General features: G+C 54.5%; 1 protein-coding gene across 4 annotated transcripts in view; it reads right to left on the bottom strand.

Annotated features, from left to right (window-relative positions):
• Positions 1 to 27191, bottom strand: part of NPHP4 (nephrocystin 4) — a 107004-nt gene that overhangs the window by 13648 nt on the left and 66165 nt on the right. For 2 of the 4 annotated variants that reach the window (XM_081057247.1, XM_081057249.1), the window contains 9 exons: positions 21479 to 21540; positions 19555 to 19662; positions 18130 to 18281; positions 17778 to 17969; positions 17131 to 17318; positions 14056 to 14216; positions 9720 to 9900; positions 4140 to 4265; positions 1254 to 1465 (listed from right to left, as the gene is read on the bottom strand). In XM_081057247.1, coding sequence (XP_080913373.1) covers positions 1254 to 1465; positions 4140 to 4265; positions 9720 to 9900; positions 14056 to 14216; positions 17131 to 17318; positions 17778 to 17969; positions 18130 to 18281; positions 19555 to 19662; positions 21479 to 21540 — 1382 coding nt within the window. The remainder of the gene's footprint in view (positions 1 to 1253; positions 1466 to 4139; positions 4266 to 9719; positions 9901 to 14055; positions 14217 to 17130; positions 17319 to 17777; positions 17970 to 18129; positions 18282 to 19554; positions 19663 to 21478; positions 21541 to 27191) is intronic. The other 2 variants (XM_081057248.1, XM_081057250.1) reach the window with 2 other exon arrangements.

Below are 27191 nucleotides of genomic sequence, written 5' to 3'. Positions count from 1 at the left end.
ATATTTGATAAATCGAGTTACTTTCATCTCAAAATTTTCTAGGGCTACTGACCCAGGAAATCATTAGAATTTAGTAGAAAATGCTCTTGTATTTAGAAATCCAATTACTTCTCAATTCACTGCTGTATTCAAGATGAGGTTTCTGAGCTGTAGACTTCTCTCTCAGAACACATTAAGTAAGAGGAAAGGAGCAAAGTAAGAATAATAATACTGCTAACAACAACACTGGCAGCCTTCCTGACTAAGGACTTGCCATGTGCCCAGCCCAACCACTGAGGCAGGGTCTCCTGAGTCCCCAGGCGACGCTGACAGTCGGCTCCAGGGGCCCCACCCTCAGCAGCTACACAGCCGGGAGCACTGTACACTGGGGCCCGGGGAGAAGGCCCGTCCCAACCACGGCCCCACTAGCCTCCCTTCAATCCGTCCCCACAGCCACAGCGGCTCCTCTGCGGCCAGACTCTGCCCACCGACCCCACTCGTCCCACCTGGGCCCATGCTCTCGCATGTCCTCTCCTTTGCCCGTTAGACTAACAGTCTCTGCTGGTTCATTTATTTCTGCCTCCCTTTCTACACTCCACACCTGAGGGCAGGAGCCCTTCCCCACCCACTGTGACCCGAGGGCCACACACACTAGGGGGGCAACAGGTGACCACTGACCACTGGCACAGGCTTTGCCCCTGAGGAAGGGACATCATCTGTTCAGACACCTGCCTTAATGTAAAGGGTGGTCTTGAAAGCTCTCCCTCAAGGCCCCTTGGCTTCTTTATTCTGTAAACCCAGAAGGTACAACCCTTCTCTCCTATTTCTAAGTTGCAAAATATTACAGACTCATATTTAGATTTTCAGCCCAAATTGGGAATTTTTCTGGTCAGAATGATGCCTCTAACAGCCCAGGATATAGAAGCCGGTCATAGCTTTACTTTACTCCTGAAACCTTACGGACTCTCAGAATTCCCTGCAGAGCTTTCTTAAAGACTGGGGTCCCAGGACCCCCCCCAAACCCACTGGAAACAGAATCTCCAGGGGTGGCGCCCAAGACTTGCTTTTCATCAAAAGCTCTCCAGGTCATTCTGACTCGAAAACTTCTCTTGGGGGCTGAAAAGTCCAGTTCTCTTACATTCCCCAAGTAGGATTTGGGAGGACGCGAGGACCACACAGGAGAAGAGGAGAGACGGGGTTCAGGCTGCTCCCACTCAGTGACCCCTGGTCCCACTCGGAGCCTGGGGAAAGCGCAGAGAGGACAGAGCACCCACCAGCAGCCCGGCCCTGTGGCAGCCGAGCCCTCCTCCGGACTCCTGCAGGCGCACGGCCCTCATCCGCTCCAGCTTACGCCTGCGCACGGCGTCCGCCTCCGGGCCGGATCCCTGGCGCCCCTTGGCCCCCAGCCGCGAGTGGGTGAAGAGCATGGCAGCCAGCTCGCTGTCCACGTCGGCCAGCTTCTGCGCCTGGACCACATTTTTCACTGCTAGAAGGTTCAAAGCGGAAGCAGAGGTTAAAGTGTGGAGATCTGTTTTCTAAGCAGACGTGGCAAGTGGCTACGAGTCTCCCAGAGCCACCTGACCCAGCGAGGGGCACAAAGTGTGCTGCTCTTTTCTGCATATTCTAAGGTTCTGATGAAGGTGCTATTTATATAACCTGGTCTCCACAGCGCTCCTTCTTTACCAGCCTCTCACTAAAAGGAATTCAGATCTTGGTCCTTAGACCAAATTTATTATAATAATACACCACCAGGTGATTTTCCAGGGGAAAAGGTCAGTGCTCCAGCTCAGGCTCCCAAGGTGCCCCAGGGCCCAGTGACAGCCTCCCCAGCACAGGTGACTCTGCTCCCACGCAGTCCCTCCCGAAGCCCCACTCTGAGCTCTCAGGAACACCGTCCTTCATGTCCTCAAACACACCCTGGGTGGGGGTGTCACGTGCCCCAAGCTCAGACTGGGATCCAGGGGCTCTGACAGTTGTGCTGCTGGGCCAGAGACCCCGGGCCCGTCACAGCAGACAGAGTTCAGACCAGGCCTGGCTCCCGAGCTCACAGCCTCCACTCTGCACCCAGCTGCCTGCAGGTGTCCTGGGCCCCCAGGGACCGTCTCCTGGGAGGGGCTCTATTCAAACCCTGGACGCACACAAAAGCCCTGTAGCAGACAAACAGAAGCTGAAATGGGCCAGGCAGGCAGAAGAGCTGCGTTTTCTGCTTCCGTCAGTGGCTGCACCAGTGACAAAGCCACGCATGGCCCATGCCACATCACAAGCTGACCTGTAAGATTCCCAAAGAACCACACAACTCAGCACAGGCAGGCACGGAAGAGAGAGAGCACCGCAACTTAGGACCAGGCCCTTGTTCTCAGGCACCCCCAGAACCCCTGGGAAATCAGCACCAGCCTGAATTCAGCCGGCCTGGTACCTACTCTGTCCTCGCATCTGCAGTCTCCTAGGGCAGTGCTCCACAGGGTCGTAAGGCACTCTCCCCCTGCTCACCCATCTCTTCCTCCATCTTCGCAAGTAAACAAGTGCTGTTTCCAGGTTCCCTGCCACCACTCTATTTTAAAGCCATTAAGTGCTTTCTGATGCCATGAGTTCGTGTGGACATCTTAACTGGCCGCCCAGACAGAGCATTTCCCGTGTCACTGGGGAGCAGGAGTGCGGGGTGGGAGGTCCAGTCTGGATGGGTTGCAGAGCCAGGCCCACAGTCCCCAGGGGAGGGGCCTGGGGAGGAGCCAAGCAAGGCTGGGGGTTAGTCTACGATCACAAGATCATACGTTCAGCTGCATCACCCAACAAACGACTCCCGGCTCTGAAGTAACCAGAAACACAACTCCAGAGTGACTGTGGGGCCACACTGCTGAGCCAGGAAGCACTTAGAACCTTTGTAAAACTGCACAACTTCCTACCTCCACAACCTCGCCCCGTGGGGGACACAGGCCTTCCGATGGAGCACCTGTCCTCCAGAGGCCCGTGACTCCCTCAGCAAGCCCTCACTGCTGACCACTCCCCCGCTGCCTGGCGGAACCCCTGACCCACCGGGCCACACGCTTCACGAACACTCTTAGCCTCGGTCCTGGAGTACAGGACTCCTCACTCTGACTCTCCATCCACTCTCGGTGGCCAAAGGGACCAGCTGGGGATGGAGGAGCACTGGCCTCAAAGCAAGAAATGCACATTCCAGTTCAAATTCACTCCCCTTAACCACACAACCGGCCAAGTCACCTGGCCTCTCTTGCCTCGGTTTCCTGAACATTAACATGAGAAAGCTGGCCCAGACAGACTCAGCCTGCCTGGATCATGGTCACATCTGAGCGTACAGGGCCCCCTCCCCAAGAGAACGTGCAAGGACCCACAAACTACTGGCTAGAGTTTCAGGGGACTCGTGGGACCCTAGAGTCCTTCCAAGATGGAACCAAAGGCCTCCCAGGTCCAACCAACCACAGCCCTGGGACTCTCTTCCGGAGCACAGGTTCAAGGTCAACAAAGTCGGATGGCGGCAACATAGGAAGCTGGTGACATTGTGGGGTTCATTGCAATGTGTGGGGTTCACTGCAACGTGTGGGGTTCACTGCAACGTGGAGGGGGGCGCTACTTAACGGGCACTTCCCACTTTTCATTCCAATGACAAGTATTTTACAGTCAGGTCCGTGTGTCATTTTAAGGGGACAGGAAAACTTCCCTGCTGTGAAAAATATTTCCACCAAGGCCAGGTCTCTATTTCCCAAGCTTCATAATTAGTTTATTCCTCCCTTTCCCAACACGGGGAGTTTCAAATTTGTTTTTACAAATCAGTCTGTGTTCAACCTGACCTTCTCTTCATTCCCTCTTCCCCTGCAGAAGAGGAGCTAACCAAAACCAAATGCCACTCATAGGACTGTCATTTCTCTACAAAACAGCAGCACAGGTGGCTTCCACAGAGCCCGGGCTAGAGCACCTGATGGCCGTGGTGAATCGAGGTGGCCCCAACTCCACTGGCAGCCACCGCTCCGCCCTCAGTTCCGGGGGGGCGTGGACACCACCACACATGCTCACACGCATGCACGTGCGCACACACACATACACCCACAGCCTCCCCCCATCGGTTTGCTCCATCCCACCCCCACGCCAGTCACACCCAGCAGGACCCACCCACTCACAGGGGCAGCGTCCTGCCTGTCACTCACGTCTCAGGCCCCCACGCGTAAGTAGGCTGCCTCCCTCGAAGTGGCTGGCTCCGTCATTCGAGATGACCCGCGACCTGGATGGCGGCAGCGACCTGGAATCTCTCACTCTCTGTTCACACAAGTGACCTAAATTAAAAGCAGAAGACATTAAGACACTAATAGCAAACGAGTGTGATGAGACACATCCGTCTGCTTACGAGGAGGTCCGGCTTTCACGGCCCAGCCACACCTCACCGCGGGCATCCCCACCTTCCACTGTTGTCCGAACGTGCAGCAGAGGGGTGCCGGGTGAGAGCGTATGCCTCTGCTCCTCCCTTCTCTCTAGGCTCCCATCCCCTCCTTCCCGGCCCTGCTTCCCAGCGGAATTAAAGCTGGGTCCTCAGTGTGCGCCTCACTTATCCTTGTGTCTGCCCAGCAGCAGCACCACGTGCCCCGGTTCTCACACCCCAGGCTCGACCTTCTGAACGCCACGCTGTTGAAGGAGGGCCTGTGTGCACCTGTGCTGACGTCTGGCTCCAAATGCACCTGAGGGCACAAGAGCCCCCACAACCTGGACTCTTCTCACGCTGTTTCCACAGAGAAGCCTTTGAAGGGAGGAGACGCCCCCGCAGATGGATTCACGCCCAGAGCCAGAAGCACTGGCGCGCGTGCCCAGGGCTGAGCGGAGGCAGCGCCCGCGGACCGGCCAGCAGCTGAGTGTCCCGGGGGGAACAGGAAGTGTTTCCACAGAAATGCTTCTCCAGAGGACGGCATCCTACCTTGGTGCCCACGGCCTCTCCGCGTGGACTTGGCTTCCACCTTGAGATGAGACAACACACAGCTAAGGAAGTCGCATTCCGGAATGAACCACACAAGTTGCACGCTGCTCATTTCCTGTTCCCGCAGGCAGGGGCATCCTGGCGAGCCTGCTGGGGGCTGCCAGAAGTGCCCGGTTCACCGTTCCTGCTCAGCTCAGCCTCTTCTGCTTCCTCAGACCTACCTGCCGCTCCTGGCCTCATGTCAGGTGTAGCACCTGCCGGCAGGCTGCAGTTTGCCAGGGCAAGCTCAGTGCTGGGCCGGCAGCACACTCACCTGCCCGCAGGTGTGCTCTCTGTCTTCTCGGTGACAAAGGTGGTATTTTTGTGCCCAGTTGCCTGAAAGAAATGTCCCTCTCGAGACCGGTCTGAGCCGAGGCTGCACAGGGAGTGCCATCCTTCCAAGGGAGGTTAGGTTGGACGGTCTCTGAGCTGCTCCAAATGGGCTGCCCTCTCCAGACCCCAGGGGACAGCAGCCGGGTCCTGCAACTGCAGCAGGAGGCCGTCCCCCAAAGCCTAGTGAGGACAAAGGCCCAATCTGGGGGTGCGGAAAGGCCCGGTTCAGAAGCAGCAGGCTGAAATCATCTGTGGCCAAGCGGTAGCCATTTGTCTGACATGGTTTCAAGGCTGGTGACAGATACACAGAGAGCGGTGAGGGTTCTCCTCTCCGAGAACATCCATGCTCGTTGTCCGTAAATTCCTTCAGTTGTCTTCAGTGTTTTCTGAGCCTCAGCTCGTGCTGGCCTTCCTGCCACAGAAGACTGTCTTGTCACCTGTCTTGTCACCTGCCCTGCGTTAGGCTCTCAGCTCAGAAAGCAGCCCTGGCCAACGCTGCACTGTCAGTGGCCTCCCGCCTCCTCTCTCAGGGCCATCACCACCGGCAGCGGCAGGAGCCTGTTCAGAGCCGCCCCCGAGGCCCGGGCCTGAACGCTGGCTCCAGTCCCCTGCCCAGAACAAGCTGAGAAGCCAGCCTGGAGCCCACTTCTGCCTGCCTGGCGCCCATGCCACCACGCCTGGACACCAGATGGCAGGCAGGGCTGCGTCTTCCCACCCGGCCAGTGAGTTCCCCACTTCCTCTGCCAAGGCCAGTGACAGGCCACCAGGTCTCCCTGGGGGAGCCTCAGCGCCAGTCCCCTGCAGTTGCGCCCCTCCCCTCCTGCTGTTCCATCTCAGTCTGGTCACATGCAGTGGACCTGCCTGCCCCATCTGCAGGTCTGCTCGCCTTACGAAGACACGACCGCTGCTTCCCCTCGCCACGTCGCCCAAGCGCCGCGACGCTCCCACTTCAGGCTCACGTCTCCTGGTGAACACCTACGCTTGCCACCATCACCTCTCCCTCTGGCCCTGCCTCTGAATCAGAACCACCAGAAACCCTCCTCTGCCCCACACGCCACCCACCCACAGAGGCCCCCATTCTCTGCCAAAGGGTTCTCCCTCTTCCCCTGTGGACTGAGGCTGGTAAGTCTTCGGCCAAAACACATTCTTCTTGTCCCCATGGGACCTATTTTTGACCCCTGCCAGCAGCTCATCGTCATCGGATTGCGAAGCTCGTCCCAAAGGAAAAGAACCAGGTGTCAACACCCAGACTCATGGATGAGCTGCTTGAACACCTGAAGTCCGAGAAAGAGCTCTGAGGCCCACTGGGCTCCAAGACTTGCTCATCAATCCATCCATGAATCTTCCCACCAACCTGCTAGGTCACTGTGGTCACTGCTGGGACAAACATGGAAACAAGGAAGAACCAGCAGAGTCCTTGAGGAGCCCCAGATCCCTAAGTGAGACAGAAGAGCAAACAAGCAGGACGGAGAAGGGACAGAAAGCCTGGCCCAGCAGAGAAGGGACAGCAGCCAGCCTGCTCCAGGGCCCAGAAGCCAGCCAGAACTGCCCCGGGTCTCTCGCACCTCCCTGCTTGCCACGTGGGAGGGGCATGACACGCCCCTAACCCAGGCCCTCCGTTTCTGCCAGCAGCTCAGAGGCTATCTGGGCTCCTGGCTCTGCACTGTTTCTCCCACATCAGGAGGCCTGCATGGGCACATAGGTCTTGGCAAGCTCTCCGCCTAGTCCCCAGGACCCAGAGCCCAGTCACCGGGCAGGTAGGTATGTGCCACCCGCACTCGCTGTGGGCACGATGGCTTCATGCCACACCGAGGGAAGCTGGAATCTCCTGTAACTCGTCCATCCTCTTAATCCAACGGCTAGGGGTCCCTGCTAGGCAGGTGAAGCCACCTTTGGTCCCTACATCTAACTGAAAGGAGCACCAGCCTATTTTAAGCGTCTGAGAGACACGCAGAAACCAAGGTGAGGCTCTGGTCCAGACACTGCAGCGAGGCAGGTGACCGGCGTCCTTGGAGCTTGGGCTCTCAGGACTGACAACCATCACTGCAGCCTGTGGGACCAGAAGGACCACGTGGTCCCCTGCCAGACAGACAAGGGGCGTCCCCAGGTTTCATGACCATCTCTTTCTGCATTTGTATTCAGAGTCCCAGTTTGCTTAGAAGGGACAGTAAACTAGACAAGCTGAGTTTACGTGCACAATGACTCTTGGCCCTGTGGGGCCCTGTGGGGGCAAGGAGGCTGCATTTATTCGGGGTGCCACTGGCATCTGAAAGTGCTGCGGGTCTCGTCCCCTTTGGTGAGACTGAAGGTTACAGCTGGGACCAACACACCTGCTAAGGGAGCTGAAACCCTTCAGACACGCAGGGCTCCTGACGCAGCCACACACCTGTCCCACACTCCGCCGTGGAAGCAGAGCATGGCACCACTGTCTGACCCCAAGCCCTGGAGTCATGGTCTACACCAGCTGGTCCTCCTTCAACCCTGAGAGCAAGGGTCCCTGACCGTGAGCCAGGGTCGGGGCCACCCTGCCGCCCCCAGGGAGGACCCTAGGGAGGGCTGCACATACAAGTGACAGTGCAGCTCCCAGCCGAACCATGCTCACACAGCGCAGCCAGGGTCAGTGGGAGAACAGAACAGAAAATAACTCAGGTCCTGCGACGTCCGCATGACGGAAGACCACTGAAAGAGCTGCAAGGAGGCTGTCGAGAGCGTCAAAGAGCTTGTCTCAGCCAAGAAGCCACCAAGCACGAGGACGGCCCTCTCCCACGGAGAGTCACAGGAGACCTGGGGCAGACCCGCCTCCCGTGGCCTCCCAGCTGGTCACGCACCCTGAAGGCAGAAGGCAGGGAGCGCTGTCCAGGCCGCACTGGGCACGGTGACGCTGGCCCGTACTGCTTGTCACCCTCAGGGCTCACACAGCCACCACCCAATCTGCTGGCCTGCGCCTGCTGCTCGGTGCATACCAACCCGTTTTATAAAGAAACAAAAGCCACAACACTTTTGTTTTTCAAGAAACGCAGAATTTACAGGGGAAACCGCAGTGCGGCCGCACCGGGACGGCGTGGGGCATGCGGCGTGTGTCCTTTGGTAATCGCTCCCCTGCACACGTGCGGCACCGCCTCTCAAGCTGGGTATCTCAGACTCTCGTACCCATGAGCTTATCTCTCCCTTGCAGGCAAAGTATGAAAATGACAATTTAAGATAACATATAATGGCGCTAATCTTTCTTCTGAAGATAAGATTTTAACACACAGAGTCACTGCACATTTGTGGGCTGGTGAATTAAATACAAAAATAACCAACACACTCTCAAAAGCAGAATGCTTCCTGCAACTTCCTCAGTCCTATGAGCTTTTGAATAATGCCTGCTTCTCACACGTGGCTCATTTATTTCTCCAGAACCTAATTGAGTTTTGCAGTTTCCATATTGTCTACTTTCCAGGCTGCCTCGGATCCCGCATTTGTAAACAAGCAGGCAGAAACCTCAAACCCGACGTAATGAGCTGTGTGCGCTCCTGCTGCCCCAGCTCTGCCCGCCTCCGTGCTGTGGCCCATGGGACTCCTGAGCCTTTAAACTCAGGCTGGGTTCTGAGGAACGGAAAATCCCGATTAAGCGACAGAGGTCTGTGTGCGTCCCACCCAGACAGACACGGCCCCACAGCCCTCTGACGGCTTGGTTTTGTCCAGCTTTCAGTTTTGCCCAGAAGAGTTCCAGTCCCTCCACAGCCGCGTCAAAGGAGACTGTGGCTTTGTCACGGGCCCACAGGAGCTCGCACTGGCCCTCGGCCCCGAGGCGGCCTCAGTCACGCCTCCAGGATGTCCACCCCAGCCATAGGCAGCCCAGGCCCTGCCCACCCTGCACGCGGGAGGAGAAGGACCAGGGCCTCTCGAGCAGTAACTGAGGACACCGTGTGACAAACGGTCAAGGCTCTCAGCTCTAACAAGTGTGCTTCTCTGCTCCCCTCCCCTTCTCTGTTCCCCAGAGAAGCACACTTGTTAGAGCTGAGAGCCTTGACCCCAGGCTGTATGGAAGCTCAGGAATCTCTCTTTTCTCTCCTCTGTAATGAGGCAGTTCTGTGGGCTGATACTACCAAAGTAAACCTCTCCTGAAACCGGTCCCTTCCTTGAGGATTGTCACAGTGGTGCCCCAGGGACAGCACCAAGAAGCAAAACGTGGGCAAGACCTAGGCAACTAATGATCCCAAATCCTGATCAGAAATCAGAAACACCAAACAAGTGGTGCCAGGACAGACTCAGTGGTCAAGTACAGGTGCCCAGTGGTCAAGGGCAGACTCAGTGGTCAAGCTACTAAGAGTTTGTCTGAATTCCTATGAGTATGTGAGGCCCACAGTGCAGCCACTGCCCTGAGGGAGCTCATGCTCCAGCTGGGAGGATACGTGGCTGCCCAGGAAACGACATGAGACCAGACAAAGCCACCGGGCACTCTTACCCACGTTGGCCAAGGTCAGGTGCAGCCGGCCCTTCACCACCGTGTGGACGCCGATGGGCTTGACGCTGCCAAATCTGGTCACGTCCCCACTCACCACCATCGCCTCCTGTTCATATTCGGTTGCCACGACCTCGAGCTCATGCGCGACCTGCACGGCTGGCCGCCCCTGGCGGAGGAGGTGCTGCGGAGAGAAGGGTGCCAATCAGGGCGGCCGAGGCAGAGCCCACCTTCTTCTGAAAACCTGGGTCCTGGATGCAGGGTCTTTTCCACAATTCTTTAATGACGTGCATCCCAATTCACACACTGAGTGAATACCAGGGATGCAGAAATGGGCCTGGGAGCGGCCCTCGTGGGGTCTCCTCTGTAGGGAGACAGATGAGATAGAGCGACAGAACAAGGCAGGGGACACTGGGAAGAGCCCATCTCTGGGTCAGTGAGAGTTCCAAGGTCTGAGCCGGACCTTCCTATGGAGAGGGAAGGCTGGGGGCCACTCCAGGCCCGGGGTACAGAGTGCAGAGCCCCTTACCCCAGGGGCTGGGAGCAGAGGGCTTCAGTATGGCTGAAAGATGGGCCACAGGGTCAGAGGAGGGGCTGTGAGACGGCTGGAGCCAAATGGCCAGGATCTCCACAGGCCTGGGCTGGTCAGAGCGGGGCGAGAGCAGACCCACGCAGTGTCAGGACTTTGCTGACCACGGTTTTCTCGGCTAATCTAGGTTAGCCCGTCAGTCCTCTGCGAGAGCCAAGGGCTACTGAGACCCACAAAGGAATGACGGAACCACAGGTCACCTCCGGGCCCAGGCGGGCCCCTCTTCCTGTGAGGCCTTGGGAAAGTCACCTGACTTCTCAACTAGTGCTTCTTGCATAACCAGAGCGTGGGACCACATTACGTCTACATCCTGGGTTTTGGAATGCTTGCACTGCCACAGCAGCGACAGTGCCTGGCCCAGGAGTGGAGGTGCCCAGACGTGACCCCTGCTCGTGGGTCCAGGCCCAGGCCTTTCAGCTGCCTTAGGCCCTGCTCGTGTAGCAGCGCTTGCCCACATTCCCACATAACCGTACCAAGTTCATGGTTCAGAGCCTCAGCAGCTGGACTACACACAGACCTCCTCTGGAGAACGGCCGATCAATGCAAGAAGGGACCCCCAGCCATGCCAGGAAGCAAAGAAACACCCAAACAGGTATTGCTTCTCACCTGGGACACCGCAAAGATTTGTTTAGAGCTACGAGGTATGATCAAACAATACGGTAAATGTTTAAATAAAAAAATTTATTACAGTAAAAGACACACTGCCATTAACCCCCCCCCCAAAATCCTCCCCCTGCTTCGAGCACGAACCCCATCGTCCTGCCACTTTCTCAAGCAGTTCTGGACGTCCTCTTATGTGCGTATCTTTAGTTGTGCTGTCGTGGCTGCCTGCATGCCCTGAATCAATCGAAAATATTTACCTTTCATGGTGATTTTGACTTTGGGGAAGAACCAGAAGTCACATGGTGCCAGACCAGGTGAGTAAGGTGGCTGAGGACACACCATAATGTTTTTATTCAAAAGAAACTGCCGTACCAGAAGTGATGTGTGACAAGGACCCTTTCCATTGTGATCAAAACGTACAGTGAAAGCTGCTGCCCAGTGCCAGCCAACGAGAAGGCAGGGAGCTTCAACGTGGGAAGTGGCGCATCGAACCTCAGGAACAGTGTGTGACAAGTGTCAACTTGTTCAGTGCAGTCAGTCGGTGTGAGCTGCGGTTGAGAGAAGCGGTATTTTAGTGGGCCATCAATCACCTTCCATCATGACCACGCTCCGCGTCACACATCGCTTCTGGTGCAGCAATTTCTGTCAGATAAAGACATTATGGTGTGTTCTCAGCCACCTTGCTCATCAGATCTGGCACCGCGGGACTTCTGGCTCTTCCCCAAAGTCAAAATGACCATGAAAGGTAAACGTTTTGAATGGATTCAGGACATCGAGGCAGCCATAACAGCGCAACTAAAGATACTCACGAAAGAGGACTTGCAGAACTTGCTTCAGAAAGTGGCGAGAACAATGGGATACGTGTGTTAGAAGCAGGGGAGTGTGGGTCGGGGTATTTTGAGGGAGATTAATGGCAATGTGTCTTTTACTGTAGTAAGTTGTTGGTTTTTATTTAAACAGTCACCGTGTCGGTTGACCAGACCTCATACCACCTCGTGAAGGCTCGGGAATGGGAGGCAGCAAGGCCCTCACCTCGGCTCCCCGGAGGAGCAGCCTCGCCAACAGCAGCTCTGATGCTGAGGCTGTCACGTCGGCACCTCTGACCCAGAAACGACGCGTCTGAGGAGTTGGCACAGTTCCGAGTCAGAACTGTGCTGAAAGCCTGGCTCTGCTACTGTTACTGTGACCCCAGGCTTGGGCTGAGGACACAGTCAGTGAAGCGGAGGAGCAATCCGGCGTGGGTGGCACCAGCACTGTGACCCTATCGAGGTGACACTGTCGTCACCCTCAGGAAACGAGCTGCAGATGTGAGCAAATGTAACATCAAGATGTTCCCGCAAAGATTGTAACAGGGAAAGAGCACCTGAGTGTCCACTAGCAGGGGACAGGTGAAATGAGCTATGAGGCACCGACGTGAGGCAGAAAATAAGTCTGTCCGAGGCTAAAGATAATACCTTAACTATCTCTGGATCAGGGATGACAAGGGATTGTCTTTTCTTAGATAAATTATCCCTCTTTTCTATGTAAATTTTATATTAAGGAATATTTTACTGTTAAAAAGTAAAATTTAATTTTAATTTACCCAAGTCTGTGCCAACAGACTTAACAGTGTTTGCTTAAGATCTCCTCGTCGAGGAAGAGATCAACTAGCTCCACCTCCAGGTGTGGCAGCTCACAAGGGACACGAGGGCTCAGCTGAGATGAGCAGGGCTGAGGGTCCCAAAGGCTCCACAGCAGGGGCTCCCCTCTGCCCTCCCAGTACCCCCTGCACTGCCACCGGCATCCCTGGGTCCATCTGTCCACTTTCCTCATCCCTCCCTCCACCCATTTACCTCTTCCCTCCCTCCATTCATTCATTCATTCACCTCATCCCTCTGTCTGTTCGTTCTCGGCCATGCAGTGCCCACTGTGGCTTAGGACCATGCAAGAGATGGTCCTTGCATCCCATTCCCACCCTCCAGGACATCACCGGTCAGTGAGGGAGACAAGCAGTAGACTCAATGACCCCCTGGGGCCTGAGCCATGGCCCGGGCGGGGACTGAGGGACCAGGATGAGCTGACACTGCTATCCTCCACACGTGTGGGCCCCCACCCCGGCCATATGCACACTGCCACCCCGAATCCTCCCAATGCCCTCAGGGGTGGACATGAGTCCTGGGGGGCGGAGGAATACAGCCCAGGTCAGCCATCAGGTAGGGAGGGAGGGCGAGGAGGCAGTGGCCCGAAGAGGAGGACACGGTGTCGGCGGTGGGGGACCACACACGCAGCCTGGCCATCACGGTACAGGAGCCATGAGCTCGTCATGGTGAAGGGGTGCTGGGGAGCAAGGAGGAGGAGCTCGGACCTGTAGGTCTCGGAGATGACGCTGCTGTTGAGCGGGCTAGGCTAAGGCAGGGAAACTGAGGTGGGGGCGCGGGGGTCTCGGCTGACGTCCAGAAGGAAAACAGCCACATGGGACTGAAGACTGGATGAAAGTGAGAGACTCAGGAGCGGCCGGCACGGTGCTGTCTCCTCTCCACCCCACCCACGGCTGGGAGCAAGACTCTCAGGCCCTCACACTGCGTGGCCAGTGGAAGTGGCCCCAGTCCCTGGCCCAGGAGCTGCCATGTCAACTCTCCATTGACCGTCTGGGACCCCGGTCACGGAACAGAGAAGGTCTGGAGAGACCCCAGGGAAGAACCGCATGAACACGTGCACTTAGGCGCCAGTATGAGGGGAAGGGGCAGTTCAGCTGGAGGAAGAACTCAGCCTAACTCTAACTGGAAGTAGAAAAGCACAGCTCATCACCAACGGGCATAAAGTCACATTTTCACACCCCAACCCCTTCCTTCCACACTGACGATATCCAGCCAGGTCCTCAGGTAATGAGGCCAACCTGGCGCTGCTCTCAGGGACCTCACAGCCTCCACATCGATGGGGCAGAAGGTGACATTACCTGGGCAGTCTGTGAAAATATGACCCAGCATCACAGAATGTAGATTCCATGAAAACTGTTTCCTTTTAGGAAGGAGACCGCTCGGCAGCGTTTTGAATTTATGAACTGGAAGCCGACCACCGTCCAGCTGGACAACGGCCAGCACCACGAACAGACAACCTTCTTGGAGGACAGTCCCCCCCAAGCCGTGCTCGGCCTGCACAGCCTGCTACCTTCATCTGAACGGCGGCAGATCCGATGAGAAGCAATGAGTCCCCGTCCCAGACGTCAACCTGCAGCGTCTGCACGGCCAGGTAGCGGCTGAACCAGCGCCTCTCGCCGGGCTTCAGGAATCCGGGGTCTACCAGGTACCTCATCTGGAAGCCGGGAGAGCCTGTCCGAAGAAGCCCCAAATGAGCCCAAAGGCAGCTGGAGGCATTTATCATCTTCACACTCTGAAGAGATTTCTGCTCTGGTCACAATTGCTAATTTCTGCTTCCATCATAGCTCCAGTTCAATAAACACATTCGTTAAAAACAGCATAAAACATCCAAATTAACAAAATGAAGAGTGGTGTTCAGAAGACTACATGTCTTTCCAACATACACGACAAACTCCTCCCAAAATAAGATGTATGGTTTCCACCAGTCCCTGGGAAACAGTCCACACTGGGCAGGAAGAACAAGGCCCTGACAGGCTGGCCAGGGAGTTTGTTCTGCTGGGTGCACAGGATTTAAGGAGAAATTAGGCAACATCTCCTGTCAAAACTGAGATTCCATACTCACACATGCAGAGCTCAGCACACGCCACCGAGGGGGCCCAGATCCCCCCACCCCACGCCCCAAACATGCTGCAGGAGAACATCCTCCATCCATCCCGGCCACAGGCTCCCAGGCAAGAACAGCTCATGGGCTGCAGGGTTTGGGGAAAGGAACAGGGCCTGAGGTGCTCACCCCTTCCCCTGTCTCTTCTTTTCACATTTGCCCGCAGGAAGAGAGGGCGCTAGGGTCCCCAGCTCTGCCCCACGGTCCGAGGCTGGCCACTGCTGTCCGGCCTACTCTGCCTGCAGCAGTCAGCCTGGGGGTGAGAGCGAGCAAGCACGTGTGGCTCTCAGAGGGACCCCATTCCCACAACAGCTCTGACTCTCTGGACTGAGTGTGACCTTCTGACCTTGGACAGGGAAAGGGGCAGTACCTTCTGTACCCATGATGCCTCACGCCTAACTAGTTGGCTCACCCTTCCTGTGGCTTCTTTGTTGTCTCAGCATTTCTGCTCATTTTTAAATTCCTCTTTTCTACTTTTATTGGGTTTGTTCTGTTTTTTTTCATCAAACCTCTTGAGTTGAACAATTAGATCAGCATTTTAGAAGATATTCTCCTCTCCCAATATACACATTTAAAGCTGTAAATCTCCCTGTAATTGCCATTTTACTTGTATCTCATTAGCTTTGATATGCAATGTTATTTTGTCTTTCAGTTTTCAACAGTCATTTCTATTTTGATTTCTTAATTTACCTGTGGAATAATTAGAAATATGTTTTAAAATTCAAAAATACTCAGCAGTCTGGACCCTTCTGGGGGGAGGCAGTGATATTAATAGAATTCTGTCCCTGTGGCATGATAAGCAGAGACCACCATACAGTCAGACTTGATGTAGAGTTTTTTCGGTCTAAGGTGACACCTGCTTGGTGGTCCAACATGTATATATTTGAATGAGTAGTTTTTATAAGTTTCAAAGTATGCTTGAAAATAACGCATGTTCTCTAAATTTGTGATACCGGTTTTTATAAGATCACCTTTTTAAATTGTATTTTGTAATATAATATCTACTAAGTTTTTCTCCTTGATCTATCAGTTTACTGAGACAGGCTTGTCAAAATCTCCTATGATTGTAGGTTTGTCAATTTCCTTATAAAGTCTGTCGATTTTTGCTTTATATTTCAAGGTTGCGTTTATTAGTTCACAGATTAAGAACTGTTTCTTTTCCTAGTGGCTTATTCCCTTGACTGTTATTTAATAAGCTTCTTTATCCCAGCACTGCATTGGCCTTTTGTCTGACGTTACTATTGTTAAACTACTCACTTAACATTTTGATATGTCTTTTTGCACCTGTTACTTTCTCTCAAAAGGCAACAGAGGTTCAGATCCCAGCTCTGTCCCTTAGAAGGCACGTGACTGGACAAAGATGGGACAACTGACCATCTGAAAAAACAACAATATATTTGGTATGTTTCGATCCACTGCAGTTTAAATCCATTAGTTTATAATGATACCAGAAAAGAAAAGGGGGGGAAAAAGCCACTAGACCCATCATGAAAAGATGCTGGGAAATGTCTCATTATTTTGAAAATTAGTAAACAAAAGTGAAGAATCCAGCATTATGCTACCTTTGCTATATGACAGCACCTCAAGGTAACCAGGAAGGTGGGGAGGGGAAGTGTTTCTTTATGGAGGATTCCAGCTGAAAAACAAAGGAGGTGTTCCAGAACTAAAACGTCACCATAGTGCAACTTCGCATGACAGAATCACTCTAAGTGGCAGCCCTGATGGCCACTGACGCAGCGTAATAGAAGTAACAGGGCGTTGTGCCACTGCAGAACTGGTGTGTACACCGCCGGCCGCAGAAAATCCTTGCTCCAAACAAAAAGCACACATCAGATCACGCGCTGAGCTCTAACTACCAATTTACAGGGAAACGGGAGGGAGGGACACCGTTGATTTCACCACTAGGGTGTAAAACCAAAGTGCAGACTGTGGGAAGCTCGAGGGGACAAGCAACGTGGTTACTTCAACAAATAAAATGAAAAACGGGGCTGGGGATGGGATGGCAGCTACAGAGAGAGAGAGAAGAGAGAGAGAGAGAGAGAGAGAGAGAGAGAGAGAGAGAGAGAGAGAGAGAGACGTGAGAGTCCTCATTCCATCGCGTGGACCTTCTGAAGTTATTGGGAAAATTGTAGTATTGGCTAGGCATTTGATATTAAGGAATTATTATTAATTTTGAGGTGAGATAATATTATTGAGTTTAAGTTTCTCAGAAAAGACTTAGGTTTTCAAGCTATACATAAGGAAATGCTTACAGATGACACTATATGCTGTCTGGGCTGGGCTTCAAAATAAGCCTGGTTTGGAAAGAGGTCTGGGTGGGGATACAGCAGGTAACTGTGGGAGCTCACTGGCAGCGGCTGGTTCATTCCAGTGTTCTCTCAAATCCTGTATATGTTTGAAAATGTTCCTCGTACAATATTGAACAAGGAAACTGACAAAGCTTAGCACCGGATTCCTCAGGGTCACCAGCGGCACAGCTCTCACCAGCATCAAAGGAGCCGTCCTTATCTATCAGAACCAGGATGTGTGACACGTGGCCAGCGCTGGTCTGCCCAGTCTCGTCCAGCTTGACCAGCTGCAGTCGCGGTGTTGTCGTGGGCGGGAAGCGGTAGAACTGGAAGGTGAAATACACAGTCTGGGGCCACGGCGTTCCCTGGCGGTCCTGGGGCACCCTGAGTGCAACAAAGCTCTGAATGAATCAGGTACCCACAGCAGCGAGCCGGGCTTCCGGGACCCACTTGCACGGGGGCCATGGGTAAGACACGGCCTCCTTCACCCACACAGACAGCTCTCCTGTGACCTCGGGGAGCCCGCCAGACATCAACCCACTTGAGGTGTGGCTGGAGACCCTGCTCTCAGAGCCACACCCATTCCTGAGAGCTGGCCAACGACATACTGTGCCCGTTTTTATTAAGGACCACAGACAATGGGGCAAAGCAGGCTGTATAGCATTTAGAAATGGCTGTGAATGGGGCCGAGCCAAACCAAAGTAAAAACAGATGGCATCCCTTAATCTAACGAGCCTGAACATAGAGCGTGCTGCCAAGTCAGAACCACACAGGACTTTTTCTTCAATGCAAGAAACGAAAAAGCCAGGTAAAGAGTAACAGACAGAAGATTCAAGAATTTACCTGCTAAAGGCAAGAAACTGTAGCACTATTTCGTTGCTTTGCAGACAATCTGATTCTTCCTTTTGAGGGTTGAATTTCACAGGATCTGTAGGACTTACAGCCTCGACTGGTTGCTTACTGGCATCCAGAATCTCAGGAAAGCCGGAGGACTGCAGAAGCACCATTGAGGCTCGCGAGAGCTTACTTCCAGAGCTGAGACAGAAAGACGTCCTCAGCCAGCCTGCTCCGGGAGAGGCCGGGCAGAGAAGCGGGGCCTGGAAACCCACCTCTCTGGGGAAAGCCTGCTGTTCAGAGAGCCAAACGGTCTTGGTCACACAGCACTGCCCGGGGCCCCCCTAGGCCCACCCCTCACCTCCGGGTCTGGGCTCCCACGACAATCGGTGCATGCACCGGTGCAAAAGGCAGCTCCTGCAAATGTTCGGCGAACGACGTTCCCGGGACCGAGGACGTCTGGCTCAGGTCTGCTTCCAGGTGAGAGATCCTGCCCTCCGAGGGGAGCTCCTGCTGAACAACACGAGGCCCCACGTGAGGCCAGCAAGGACCCCCACCTGCAACCCGGGCGCTCGGGTGTGGGGGCTCCTCAATAACCCACTGTCAGCGTTAGCAAATGAAAACACAGGACGCTCCGCTGCCTTCTCACGGCAGGAAAACAATGACTGGTTCTAGAATAAATACGTCCCGCGTAATACTTAGCTTACACTAAAAAGTCATCGTTTACCTGAAATACTGTTTATCTGGGCATCCTGTATTTTATGTTGATTTGAAAAGAAAAGCAACGAGGAAGGAATCGTCCATTTTACGAACAACTCAGTGGGAAGACAGGTGATGTCTGAAAAGGTGAATTAACTTCAAAACCATGTTTATGAAAAAGGAAGATGAAACCTCCTTCAACACTGCAAGACAGACTGTGCTACCGAGCCCCTGGCTGGTGTGTACAGACGCCTCTCTTGTCCCCATGGCACGCGTACTACGCCTTCCACTGTCCTCCAAGGCAGGAAATAAATGCATGTCTAAATGAAGAGCTTGTTTGGGCATCCAGGACGCTCTCTTTCAAGCTTGTTTCCCGCCCTTCCTGTTTTAGTTCTAAAGGAACAGCTCGTAAGCGGAGGCCACCCCAACACGTGTCTCAGATGCCAATAAGAGACGCAAGCTCTTCATGAAGCCACGGACCCCAGTTACATTCTAGAATAAGCACTTCAGGGCACCGTGAGTGCCTGCAAACAAGTAATTACATGGAGGTACTTTTCCTCCATGGACTTCCAGCACAAGACTGGAGCTGAACCACTTTGCAGGGGAACCAGAATGCTTTTGAGGTCAAACTCTGTGTGGATTCCCCAAGGTCAGTGGAAACACAGGCCTATGTGGGGCCATCGGCTTCACTGGAACCCAGGACAGTGGGCCGCACTGATTCTCCTTCACCTGCTGACAGCAAGGAGAGGGTCCTGCAGAGCTGGCGGCTTGGATCAGCTTCTATTTTAATCTCTGTGGAAACTTAGTTTCTCCTCCATGTGCAGAGAGCTAACTAAGGGAAGTTCTACTTTGTTTCTCAGACAGAGCAAAAGCGTAAATCAAGGAGCTCCCGGACCAAACGCTCCTTGGGCACCAAGACAGAATGGTGGCAAATTTCTGATGCCTGGAAGGTCCCCATGCGCGTATCGCAGAGAACCCACGGTGGTCTCGGTCACCTAACCAATGACCAGTGTGCTCATAAAGCCGAAAGACTTCACGGAAGTCAGAAATCTGGGGCGATGCCTGGAGGGACGTGGGGTGCACTCACCACTTGGGCCCAGGAGGGATCAGAGCCGTCGGGCTGCTGTGAAGGCAGTTTGGCCGAGTGGCGCCAAGCTGGGGACTGTGGGGAAGCTGCCAGCTGGGAAAGTGACAACTGAAGGGAAGAAATCTTGGGTGAGACGATGAAAGGCACCCCAATGATGTCACGAAGGCCCTCCCACCCATGCTGGCACACTCATTGAAGGACGGAGGACTCTGGATGCAGCCAAAGACAGCAGAGAGGTCTGCCATCCCCTGGTCAAGCTGGTCTGGACCCCAAACTGCTTCTGATTTCCTTTATTTGAATTATCGAGAGAGACGATTCTGTGGTCTCTCCTAGATTGCAGTATCTGAGTAAAAATATTAAGAAGGAGAAGCAAGAGGAGGAGGGTAGAGGGCCAGGGAAGCCAAGCTCCCTGCCACTCACAGGCGGGAGGGCTGGCTGGTCTTCAGCCCTCTGTGGGTCTCACCTCCATCCCTGGACTGACCGTCTCCCAGACCCCGTCCGGTTCTAACCACCTGTGCTCCTATGACATGGGCCAGCCGGCGTGGGCTCTGGGAACACTCAGCTGGGGAAGGACTCTCCAGTCTGTCCCTTCATTACCATGTGACTGTGGGCAAGTCACCTAACCTTGTGTGCCTCGGTCTCCTCACCTGTAAAATGGGGATGATAATCGTACCTAAATCCAGGACTATCATGAGAATTAACTGCAAAGGGCCTGGCATGGTACCCGGCACATGGTAAACCTTCTGTGCATGTTACAAACTTGGAAAATGGACGCTGCTATGAAAGGACGGTGTGGAAGGATGCAGGGCCCACGATCCACGACTGTGGGTCCATCTCTCAGACTGTAGGCTCTGTTTATAACACACATTATAAATAGGACATCTGCTGCCAACAATGGCAGCTGGCCCAAGGCAGGTGCTGGTACAGAGGACTCAGTATGTGAAGAGGGGTCCAAAGGACTGGTGAGGGGGTGCTGGTAGCAATGGGGGATCCCGGCAGCATCTTCAGGAGGCAGAAAGGCTCTTTAGAGACTGTGTGGTTCCCCGTGGAAACTGCTGGAGGGAAAATGCTGGGATAAGCTGTTACTAAACATGTTTCCACAGGGGAATACATCTCTTCTGGTCCCGTTTCCAAGCTGCACGGCACACATTAAAGCTGCTTCTTGGGGACAGCCTTTGATACTGAATTATTCAACTTTTCTAGAAAGTCAGTTTCCAGGGTGATGCTAGCAGACGACGTCATCAGGGGGACAAGCCAATTGTGACCTTGTTCAAATTCATTCCAGAGTGGCAGCAGTGGCAGCCAGCCAACGGCCAAGCAGCCCAGACCCTCCCTTCCCACACAGGGACCCTGAATGTGGACACGTCAGCTCTCTGACAGGTAGTGGACAATGAGCCAGGTCTCTGCTGCGGCCCTGTGTCCACCAGCACCTGCTCCTGGTACCCAAGGAAGCCAGGGCCCGGCTCCCTGGGCAGCAGTGACTGCCAGGTGCCCTGTCCTGGCAGAGGGGGTTGGGAGAGGAGTGGGTGGAGACCACACCTCGGTGTCTCAGAAAGACAACAAAGGTAGTTCAGTCCTGATGCTTCTCAACCCTTAGACAAAACACTAGGGAGAATGCATCATTTTTAAAAGTGGGGAAAAGTGCCTTTCATGGCAGCCTCGAAAGTCACTAACCATCTCGGGAAGCCACCGTCCTGGAAGCAAGCGGTGCTTCGAGCAGCATGTTAGGAACCGAATGCACAAAGGACGGGAGGGATACTAGGACACCTGCCCCCCCCCTCTGGCTCCTGGGACCCTTCCCAGCCCCAGGAAAGCAAACAAGACATCAACTGTCCTTAGAGATGCAAAGAGAATGTCCCTGCACCCAGAGCCTTTACAAAATTGGTTTTGGAATTCTCAAAAGGCCCATTGAGCCTGGACTTACCCCTGGTCCCACAGGCGAGTCCTGGGGGGCAACGTGCCCCTGGGGTGGTGGCACTGGCGGGCCTGGGAGGAAGCATAGGGACAAGAGGGGCCATCAGCCTCAGAGGGGCCGGGCCACGTGGAGGCCCAGCACACCAGGGCCTGACACGTGTCTTCCTGAGGTGGTGAGCAGTGCTGCCACCCAGCACTGGGCTGTAGTGGCCATGTAACCCCAGTGCTTAGTGGTTTGAGAGGACTCAGGTGTGCGTGACACACAGCAAGGGCAGATCCCCAGTCGCTGTCGCTGCCTCTGAGAAGAGAACCCGAGCTCAATCTGCTGCGGCTCCGGCTCGCCCCTCACTTTGCAGGGCCCCATCTCTCTGGCTGTGCAGTCTAAGTGTGGGCCTAACGAGACGTGCGTGTGGGACACTCCAAGTTCTCACGTGCTTACCCCATGGCTTTTCCGTCTTTACATCTGCTCAGACACCGTGCCTTCAAAGAGTGGGGCTCTGACATCTGCCTGGGCTGGTGCTTTCCTGGCTGGGGCCCACTTGCCATTTCGTTAAATAAGAAACTTCTAAACAGACCCGCGTGGCAGACGCCGCTGGCCAGGCTGCATGGAACTCTGCTTCTCCGATCACTCACACCCCTGCTAATGCCCGCTAAGCCAGCCCGGCCTGAGTCCTCCTCCGTCCAGGTGTGGCCACGTGGGACCAGGAGTCCAGCCCAGTCCTTCACGGGCTCCTCCTCAGACAGGCTAAGGGCGGCCTCTGGCCTTGGTTCCCGCAGGGTCCTGGTGCCCATGTGCAACGAGCAGCCTCTGCCTCGATGAAGCCACCTGTCAAGCATGGGCCCCACACAGGTCCAGGGAGGGGGTGGACTGCCTGCACCCCGATCCCCAGGCCTGTGGAAACACCATGGCTGAGCAGCCCCCAGGGCCCCGGGCCCCTGGCCCCCGCACAGGAGCCCCAGGCATCGCTCGAGCCTGCGGTGCCTCCCCAACGCTCCGCACTAGGCTTGGGCGTCGGGCACCCTTCGCGTCCCATCATGTCACACGTACTACACAGCTTCTGCCTTCACTCACCAACGTCACTACTCCAGGCAACAGTGCAGCCGCCCCAGCCTGACCCCGGGCCCATCCTCACGGGGCCCCCTGTGCCCACCCGAAGGCCCAGGTGTGACTGGGCACGTGCCTGCCCTAGGTGACCCGCCTGGACTCCCTGAGGACCAGAGCCTATGCTCAGGCCTTGGGGCCCTGTCCTGCCTCGTTCATCACAGTTCTACTCACAGAGACCAGACTGTCCACGGTGTGACCACCCCCCGCTACTGAACTTCAGGACGGCCTGGACCCCTGAGAAACCGCAGCCCACCCCGGGCGGCCACGCCTGCCTCCTGCGACCCTCACGGGGCCCTGGCCGCTGGCCCGTGGCTCTCCCTCCCTCCTCTGTGGCACCTGAGCCAGAGAACAGACAGGCACCAGCGAACGTGCGCCAAGCCGATGAGCCTGTCATACTCCATGCAGCTCCGAGTCCCCAGGGCGCACCGTGCAGGCTGAGTTCTCAGCACCTGCTGACCCGCCAAGTGCCCAGCGGGGCCGACACCAGAGACACTGAACCGTCAGCAGAGAATGCCGGCACCTCCCTGTGCAGCTCTGTTCAGCATAAAGTGAAAATCACAGCAGCAACGCCTGCGTCCACCACGGAGGGACTGAACACACGAAGTGCACCCTGAACCCGGCCCTGCTGTACCCTGGGGCCCACGGCCACCAAAGCCCCTGCCAGCTGCTAGAGTCTACCTGGAGAAGGCGCTGCAGGTTCATTCCAGGCTGAAGGACTGGGCAGAAAGGGGTGAGGGGGCAAGGACAGGAAGGGGGACAGACAGAGCTCCCCCTCAGGTGGTCCAACCTGTCCCACCCCAGCCCCTTCCTAAGAAGCCAGGAACCCGCGACACTCTAGTCCCAGGAGCCTTCGGGTTTTGAAATGAGCTCACGGCCGGGGTGGGGGACGTGGGGTGCAAGCTCTGCCTCCCAGGAAAGATGTGATCTCACTAGGAGCAAAACCCAGATGAGGATTCTGCTGCCCCAACTCTCCTGGAACTGCGTGCCTCTCCCAGACACTTCCATAGCTCGGCAGCCACTCACTGTCCCCAACCAACCCCTCCCCCGAAGTGGTCTACAAGATGAAACAGAAGAGCAGCAGCAGAGTCTGCTTTGTTCTACTGTAAATGGAGACTGAAAACTCCACAGGCTGATTTTGGTAACGAGGAAAAAATTGCAGGGAATGGCTCCATTTTCCTCTGCTAAGAGAAACCTGGGCTTAGAGCCAGAGCCTCCGCGTGTCGTCGGGATGAGTAAAATCTGAATGGAAAGCTGTGGAAAGTTAAGCCATCGAAGCACATTAAAACTTCTCACCTTCTCCAAGTGGGGTGTTGTACAGTATGTTTTAAGGTAATGCTTTACATCATGACCTATGCAATCTTCCTAGAGCATAAAAGCACCAAAAATAAAGCTTTGGTAGTGATTAAAAAGATGCCTGCTGGCGATCCAAGAGCCACGTCGGCCCAATTCCACACACACCAGGGAGGCACGGACTGAGAGAAAGTACACCCAAACCACAGCATAACTCAGGTTCGGATCTTTTTGTTTTAATGTTCCAGATGGTAATCGTTGGCTGCTTCTCAACCTACACCACCTAATTGTCACTCCCAAAGAACATCAGGTCCTCCAGAGACCACCGATTTTAATTCCTCCAAGAGTCTCCCAAAAGCCAGGATGAGGGTGGGTGCCTAGGAAGCCCAACTTCTGCCACAGAGCATGACTGGGGCAACACGCATGTGTGCAAAAAACACATGTGTAATAACATCTGTGGTGTGCAAAGACTCACACAAATGTCCGCGGCTGTACTAGGTCGTGTGCATAAACATCTGTGGCTGCACCGCGGAAAACAGCAACCCATCAGAATGATACAAGCTCCTGGAACGGAAGCTCTGAAATAAAAGCTGGCTCACCCACGTGGGGAACATGGAAGCAATGAAGAAGGGGCGGGTCGACTGCTGGGTCCTGACACGGAAAGGCTGCCAAGGCAAGTTACACAGTAGAGAAAGCAAGGCACGAAACAACCACATAATGCAATCCCATCTGCGTTAAAGAAAGAAGAAAGAAAACTGCACGTGGATGCGAGTATGCAGGTAAATTCACTGAAATTCACGGAGGGGTAAGGGCTACAGCGTCACCCTTTGTACGGGTGAGTCAGCGTGTATTCAGGTATTACTAACTGTGGAATGAAAATCATTTCAGTTTCACGATCACTAAAGGTGTGTCTTCAAGTCCTGCCAGAACTTGCAAGCTCTCCTGGCTGGACCAGTGACACCAGTCATCAGCACTGAGAAATGAGCTTTCCAGGGCATGTAGCTATTGACTCCAGGGGCTGCTCCCCAGATGGAGCCCCTTTGCTCACACCCCTCTGCCCACCCCCCTCCGCGCTCACCCCTCAGCTCACCTCCCCTCCGTGCTCACCCCTCTGCCCACACCCCCTCCACCCACACCCCTCAGCTCACCCCCCCCTCCGCCCACACCCCTCCTCTGGGCTCCTTCCTGGAGGAACATCAGTGTTGCCGAGCCACCACAGGGCTCTGGTTTCAGGTAAATAACCTGGAAGTTAAAAAGAATACAGAAACTCAGAAAGGACAGCTCTGCAGGGGCGCTGGGGGCAGCTCTGGGGCCCCAGGCTCCCTGGAATAGGTATCACAAAGGCTCAGTCTCGAGTCGTCAACAAGAACAGTGCAAGGGACTAAGTCAGTGGTTCCCAGTCCACCAGAGCGAACTGCAATGCCGACAGAGTACATACCAATGGCTTGAGACAAAGGAGAAAGTTCCATTTTCCAACTGTGGCAGGTGTGGCCTCCTGTCTGAAAATTAATTTCCCTGACACTCTATTACTCCCCAGTCAGTCTCCACTCACTGGAAATCCTGGTCAACAAAAGCTCGACTGTCTCCAACTCAAACACCCCACACTTAAAGGCCCTTTTAAGGCAAGCAAGGCCGGGGCTTGCAGGCTGCCCAGCACCCGGGCTGTCCAGGTCCTACAGGGTCAGAAGAAGACCGGCTCCTCCTGCTTTCCCTGCATCCTGCAAATCTGAAGTGCCTTCTATACTCTAGGAAAGGGGGACTACTTTTCAAGTCAGACAGCATTTTTGGTGAGTCACAGAAAGACACAAAAATAAGTAGACAGGTCAATGAAAGATGGGGCAATCATCCTCCCGCTGGAGAGAGCAAAGGTCTGCCAGCACCCTTTCTGGAAACACTGGCGGGGGTCCCTGCAGCAGGAACCACCTTCCTGCAATCTCAGGAGTGGCCTGTGTAGGCCTGTGTAGATTGAAGCACTTTATCCCAAAATGCAAGCTGTCTTCCTGGGAATGTGTGTGTTTGAACATAGCTGTGCATTAATTCTGTGGGGAGACTGAGGAAAGGAGAGGCAGCAGGCAAGGCACGGCGAGGGGCGTTCAGAGTAAAACGCTCCCCTGTGGAACACACCTGCCATGTGTAACTGGAGGGTCAGCTGGGAGGACGGCTGTTGCTTAGTAACCTGCGGCAGCTTGGGCCAAGGCAGGGAAGGGCCAGGCCCTGGACCAGGAGGGAGGGGCTCTGGCGATGTTACAGGATAGGAGCCAACAGCTGGCCCCAAAAGGCCAGGGAAAGGAAGGGGTCGTCACGGCTCAAGACACAGTAGGTGTGATTTCAAGAAAGATGGTGAAAAACAGCCATCCTCATCAGACCTTGAAAGTGAAAAATTAATCAGTATTTACTGGTACTCCAGACACTAAGAATTCGTAAGGCAAACCCATTTGAAAGGCCCTCATTCCTACTGACCTGGGAGTAAAAAGTCATTCTCCCTACGATTCTGATCACAGGAATGAGGGAAATGAGCGAAATCTAGGAAGAGAGAAAGGGACAGCTGGATGCGGGAGTGGGCTGGGGTCTCCGTGCTGAAGTTCAGAGCCCAGGCACAGGGGCTGCCCCATCCTGGTTAATGGCCCGGGAGGCCTGGGAGTAAGTGCCGTGCTATGTGTGCCCAGAGCCCCAGGCTGGGTCACCTTCAAGGGCCGGGCTCAGAACATCACATCCCTCAATCAGCCTTTGTCACTAACGATCCAGCACGACGAGCCATCAGATGCCTTTAAAGGTGCAAGCTAACTTGCGTTTCCCCACTGCTGCCTAATTTCCTGGATGGCAAGGATGCTGCCTGTCGGAGAGGACATTCCCACCAGTGTCCACAGCACAGAAGGTCACAGCCACGTCAAGAATCTAATGTGATATATTCTGGGAAACACCATGATTACACATTTCCAATGACCCCTTCCACGTGGCTGTTTTTAAACCTATTAAGCAAACAACGAAATTCTGACAACCACCACAACATTCAACAGCAAAATATGGGTCAGGGAAATTCCAAGTTACAAAAAATAAAGACTGAGTGCCCTCTAGTGGCTCCCGGCACACTTTCATGGATGGTGATGGATGGACCTTTGCTCCCTTGTCATTTTATAGGAGAAATAAAAAGGATAATTCATAACAGAAAGCCAAAGTACCTCCCTTAAAGTGACAGCCGCATGTCATTAAGATTTCCAAAGGACCCATATAAGTTGGTAAAATATTGAAGTAAGAAAAGTTTCCATCATAAGTTAAACACCAGTGGATACTTAAGTCTCTTATTCTGGGTCTCGGGAGGCAGTGTCTT

The sequence above is a fragment of the Rhinolophus hipposideros genome, assembly GCF_964194185.1.
Source record: "Rhinolophus hipposideros genome assembly, chromosome: 8".
In the NCBI taxonomy this organism is placed as follows: Eukaryota; Metazoa; Chordata; class Mammalia; order Chiroptera; family Rhinolophidae; genus Rhinolophus; species Rhinolophus hipposideros.
This window is presented reverse-complemented; position numbering and strand designations above follow the sequence as displayed.